We start from the raw sequence: 5,546 nt of genomic DNA, 5'->3' as shown, positions 1-5,546 counted from the left end.
TAAAATTCATAATTGCTCTTCTATACAATAATAAAATTACTTAAATTATTAATTGAAACATATTTCTAACATCATTAAAAACTGTTAATTAATTTTATGATTTATCAATAAAAAGAATGATTTGTTATGAAATTAGAAATCTCAAAAGGTGAGATGTAATTTTTAAAATTACAAAAAACTATAATTTAATCAAAACTCAAAGATGTGTTTGTAACTCACCCAAAATTTATTAATCCCTCGTCATTTTTCACTCCGTAAAAATTGGAAAAGGACACACGCATAATATATATATATACACACACACACAAAACAAAACAATTTATATATGAGGGTAACATGAGGACACTATTTCAGTAGCACTATATATAGGAACTTGCCCATCCAAGGCTTAATGCAAAGATCTGTAAGTTCGTTCACGAGAGATACACATACTTGCTATATTTAGCTCTCAAAATCGAACTCTCAGGTAATTGAATTTCCAAGCTTTCTCTGAATTTTTGGCTTTGATTTTTGTTCTGTCTCTGCTCCATTCGTTAATCAAATCGATGGGTATGTTAATTTCGTTCATGGGTTTTGTAGATGTTTCGATTTGGGTTATAATTTCTTCTGGGTTTTGTTTGTTTTGATGTTTTTGTGAAGTTTAAGGTGCCATCCATGGGTACTCTGTTTCATGAAATTAACTGTTCTGTTTTCATATCCCTCTTATATATATACATATAATCTGTGTGTGTATTTATATATATATACGTTAATCTACATTGTATGCTGACTCATTTTCTATGTGACTTTCCTGTAATTAATTTGAGTTGTCAGAGGTAATTGTTCTGTACTTTCAATTTCTTTTCCCCTGTTCTTTCCTATCTCCTTTGATATTTTAACATGAACAGTTTTGTTTTTGAAATTTTGATTTATAATCTTGCTCAACATGGTTTTGGAAACTTAAATTAAGTCATACTGTTGAACCTTTATAATGTGGATTTCTGACTTTGTGTTATGGATCTCTAATTTTACCACCCACTAATTTGAATTCATTGGAACTGCTTATACAATTATATTTAACAATTATGTAAAAATTTTCCTTGATTTACTAGCTTTGAGGATGTGCAAGTATTGATTCTTTGCTTCTATACCATTCCTTTGCTTTCATGGACTCTAGAAAGAGTATATTCTTGAAATCTTGAGTATTGAGTTAGGGTTTCTCTTGTTCATCTTCCATGGTGTTTAGATTTTATAGTTTTATTCATATTAATTGTGCATGATGGTTTCCTCTTATCCATCAAACATTTTTTATAGGGAAAGAAATGGAAAAAGTTTGAATTACTTATCTGCATTTGACAATGTCAAAGTTGGTTCCCTCCAAACCTCCTTCCATCAACAGAGAGTGATTTTTATATGGGTTCGACTAACAACTGCCCACTACGTGTTTGTTAAAAATCAATTAATACCAAAAAAGTTAGAATTCGAATACACTTTTAACATATTTCAATACTCTCTTTTACATATACACCAACATTAGGTTAGCATTTCCCTTTATGTATTATTATTGTAGAACCCTCACATTATTCATCATAATGAGGTCTGCAGAATGGGAAGCACTGGAGAAAGTAACTATGGGGCATACACCTATGAGAACCTTGAGAGGGAACCCTACTGGCCTTCGGAGAAGCTCCGCGTTTCCATAACCGGAGCAGGTGGATTCATTGCCTCGCACATTGCTAGGCGATTGAAGAGCGAGGGGCATTATATCATCGCTTCCGACTGGAAGAAAAATGAGCACATGACCGAGGACATGTTTTGTCATGAGTTTCATCTTGTTGATCTGAGGGTGATGGATAACTGTTTGAAAGTCACAACCGGGGTTGATCATGTGTTCAACCTTGCTGCTGATATGGGAGGTATGGGATTCATTCAGTCCAACCACTCAGTCATTATGTATAACAACACAATGATCAGTTTTAACATGCTTGAAGCGGCAAGGGTCAACGGAGTTAAAAGGTTTGTCTTCTTCAACTTTGTGAATACTTATCAATTTAAATTCTTTTCACTTTGTTGGGCCATATTTGAGTTAGAGGTTGTTGTTTCTTGTGCCATCTGGTTTGAACACTTTTCACTTGCTACTAGACAGGAGGAATATAAACATCCAAGCTTGTCATTCAACTTGCTTCTTATGAGCTTGGTCCCTTCCCTTTCACCATGTTTGATACAAGAACTTTGTCTGTTTCAGAATTATTATTATTTTTTTAAAGGGTTATTTTCATTTTGGTGTTGGATTCATTCTAAAGAATGGGATAGTCTATTGTTTTTTCTTATCTATGGAAGGGCTTAATGGGCTGTTTAGAGAAGAGATAGAAAAGGGCAACTTTTAGTTCCTTGATAAATGCTCAGAAATTGGGATAGTCTCTTAGATCGAAGTGGGAATCCAAATGCAATAATATGTTAACGTTCCTCGACTTCAAACACCCTAGTTCTGATTCTGTCATCTTGCAAAAATTGGTCACTGTTTTTTTCTGAGTGTAAAGTGAGAAACCTTCATTGGTTGCCAAAATACTACTGAAAAAACAACTACTCAAAAATTAAATGTGGCATTGTAGTTTTTACATTTCCTTTGTTAACACCTTTTCAATTCCTTTTGTCAAATTAGTGTTGTTGAAAAGCAGAATACAGCTCTAGTTGTTTTGATTGTTCCAAGCCATTTAAGGGGGGCTCATTGGAAATTCTGACTTCAAATATGTGGGAAGCCAATAATTGCTCTAACAATGGCGCTTCCATGGAAAACCTCTAGCATCTACTTTTGCTTTTAATATCTTCTTGGTATCAATGTGGGATTTATCTATATACGGATGTACATATCTGAATATTGATCTTTTCGTTGTTGTATGCAGGCTCTTTTATGCTTCTAGCGCTTGCATTTACCCTGAATTTAAGCAGTTGGAGACTAACGTGAGCTTGAAAGAGTCCGATGCTTGGCCTGCTGAGGTTTTTCCTCACAACTCATGAACCATGACTGTATTACATATATATCAAGTTGGTTTTTTTTTATATTTATTTTAACACAATTGATGAGATTTCCCTTTCATGTATTTTAGCCTCAAGATGCCTATGGCTTAGAGAAGCTAGCAACAGAGGAATTGTGCAAGCACTACACCAAGGACTTTGGCATTGAGTGTAGGGTTGGACGGTTTCATAACATCTACGGACCTTTTGGAACGTGGAAAGGTAAGCTCAGATTGTAACTTCTTCATATTATCTTTTCTCCTTGGGGGTTTTTATTAATTTATTTTTCTTTTCATTTGACAACCACAGGTGGGAGGGAGAAAGCCCCTGCTGCATTTTGCAGAAAGGCCCTTACCTCTATCGATAGGTTTGAGATGTGGGGAGATGGGCTACAAACCCGATCTTTCACCTTCATTGATGAGTGCGTTGAAGGTGTCCTGAGGTAAAACTAATCTCTTCAATAAAACATATTCCTTGTTCAAGTTTAATTAAGAAGTGCTTTTTGTTGGGTATGAAACTTTACAGAGATTAAGTGCTGGCTGATATTGTAATGTCTTGTTAATTGTTGGCAACTCTTATTTGCTTTTGAACAGAAAACATTCCGTATTTACATTGGAATAGTAGAATTTAAATTACATCATTGCCATTGGATGATGCATGTATATTTTGATGTGCTTTTATCACAAGTGATGCATGATATAGGTAGCCTGTATTTTCAATAAAAAAATCTCCCCACAAGTGAAGAAGTTAATTTAATTAACCTCGAAGGTTGAGAAATGTATTTTCGTCGATTATATATACTATATATCTTTTCTCTATTATTCAAGCCTATAATTCAGTGAAGCTTTGTCACAGCTTTTCATTCCAAAATTGCCCTGCCACTGCCTCACCTTTTTTTTAATTTTTATTTTTTTCTCCTTCATCAACATTTTTCTTTTTGTCAATACGTAAAATATCAACCAATTGATTTTCATATCACATCCATCGGGTGTGCACACCTTCTAGTATATATATATGGTAGTATAAGAACTTCACCACACATTTCTTTAGGAGGCCAGAACACATGGTAGTGGTCCATTTTTTAGATGAGTACAAATCCTTTGTATTTTATGTTTCGAAAGGACTTGATTTCAATCTAAAAATGGCTATAGGCTAACTTCATTCCTTTTACATTTGGTCATGCATCCTTCTTGATTCCATGTCTTGAATTGAGCACTTTGCGTTCAGATTGACAAAGTCGGACTTCAGAGAGCCAGTGAATATTGGAAGTGATGAAATGGTTAGCATGAATGAGATGGCTGAGATTGTTCTAAGCTTCGAGAACAGGAAGTTGCCCATCCATCACATTCCTGGGCCAGAGGGTGTACGTGGTCGAAACTCAGACAACACTCTGATAAAAGAGAAGCTTGGTTGGGCCCCTACTATGAAGTTGAAGGTATCTGATAGGGACTAAATGGGAATTTCCATAGTGTCAATTCACTTTATATTAGCAAATAGCTGACTCACCAATCATATCCATACACATCTTCTGTTTACAGGATGGGCTAAGAATCACATACTTTTGGATCAAGGAACAAATTGAGAAAGAGAAAGCTAAGGGTATCGACTTGTCGATTTATGGGTCATCGAAAGTTGTTGGAACACAAGCTCCAGTTCAATTGGGCTCTCTTCGTGCTGCTGATGGCAAAGAATGAAGCGGACAAGTTGTTCTTGGATTGTTGTTTAGATTGAAATATGCTATTGTTTTTTTCATTCTGCAAACTATTGGTATATGTAGTGATATATGCCTCTGTTCTGTGTATTTTCCAGTTTCTTAGAGAATGGTCCTATGTTGTTTGATGATTTATTATTTTGAGGAATATATCTCGCTGCCTTTATTTGTTGTCGATGAATCATTCGCTTTCCATTTTCTGCTCTTGCTTGCTTTCTCCCTTTTCTTGCACTCGGATGAAACTTTCCCGCGAGTCATTTTCTAAGAAAGCAGTTGGAATTGTTCAAATTTCAAACTCTAATAAATAAGATTTTGATAGCTTCCTCAAGAGAAGATGTGGATGGTGTGGGGAAGGAGGGAAGATTGCAGTGTGTGGTGCAAAGAATGTGATGTGTGCTTTATTTGTGGTCCAAAGATTTAAACTTTAATTTGCCTACTTGGGAGTCAGATAAAACTTGTATGAAGAACTATGAGAGCTTGTAACGGAATGCAGAACCAATTGAAGGACAAAGGTACAAGTAACTAGGAAACATTGTCCTATGAAAAATATGCTATTCCTCCATAATTTTTTTTTAATTTTTTTTTTTTTACAGAATCATATGACAACGGCCTTTTTTTGTAAATAAAAAACATTTTGATGAAATTTGCTTCCCTCCATTCCATTATCTGGATAGTTTAGATCATTATCGGTCCACCTCGGGTCTCCTTTGAACCAAATATGTGGCTATCAATATTTGATTAATTTAATTTTTTGTATGAATGATTAACTTGAGACACTAAAATTTAGACAATTTAAATCAACAAAATGGACCAACGTGACTACAATTCAAATAATGAACTA

General features: G+C 34.8%; 1 protein-coding gene across 1 annotated transcript; it reads left to right on the top strand.

The window, feature by feature from the left end:
* Positions 1-239: 239 nt before the first annotated feature.
* LOC114298671 (GDP-mannose 3,5-epimerase 2) lies at positions 240-4,886 on the top strand. The gene is made up of 7 exons (XM_028243272.2): positions 240-466; positions 1,585-1,995; positions 2,883-2,976; positions 3,087-3,216; positions 3,304-3,436; positions 4,222-4,429; positions 4,533-4,886. Exons 2-7 carry the CDS (start codon positions 1,586-1,588, stop codon positions 4,686-4,688), a joined length of 1,131 nt encoding a protein of 376 aa, XP_028099073.1. The 5' UTR covers positions 240-466; position 1,585; the 3' UTR covers positions 4,689-4,886.
* Positions 4,887-5,546: the final 660 nt, after the last annotated feature.

Source organism: Camellia sinensis, chromosome 7 (genome assembly GCF_055761805.1).
Source record: "Camellia sinensis isolate YWXY chromosome 7, ASM5576180v1, whole genome shotgun sequence".
NCBI classification, from domain to species: domain Eukaryota; kingdom Viridiplantae; phylum Streptophyta; class Magnoliopsida; order Ericales; family Theaceae; genus Camellia; species Camellia sinensis.
The sequence above is the reverse complement of the archived record's forward strand: the minus strand, read 5'-3'. Positions and strand labels throughout refer to the sequence as shown.

Excerpts from the sequence above, each read along its gene's own strand:
- LOC114298671 (XM_028243272.2), top strand. The coding sequence starts at position 1,586 with ATGGGAAGCACTGGAGAAAGTAACTATGGGGCATACACCTATGAGAAC. Across the intron at positions 1,996-2,882 it reads AGGGTCAACGGAGTTAAAAG|GCTCTTTTATGCTTCTAGCG; the intron begins GTTTGTCTTCTT and ends TGTTGTATGCAG. Across the intron at positions 3,437-4,221 it reads TGCGTTGAAGGTGTCCTGAG|ATTGACAAAGTCGGACTTCA; the intron begins GTAAAACTAATC and ends CTTTGCGTTCAG.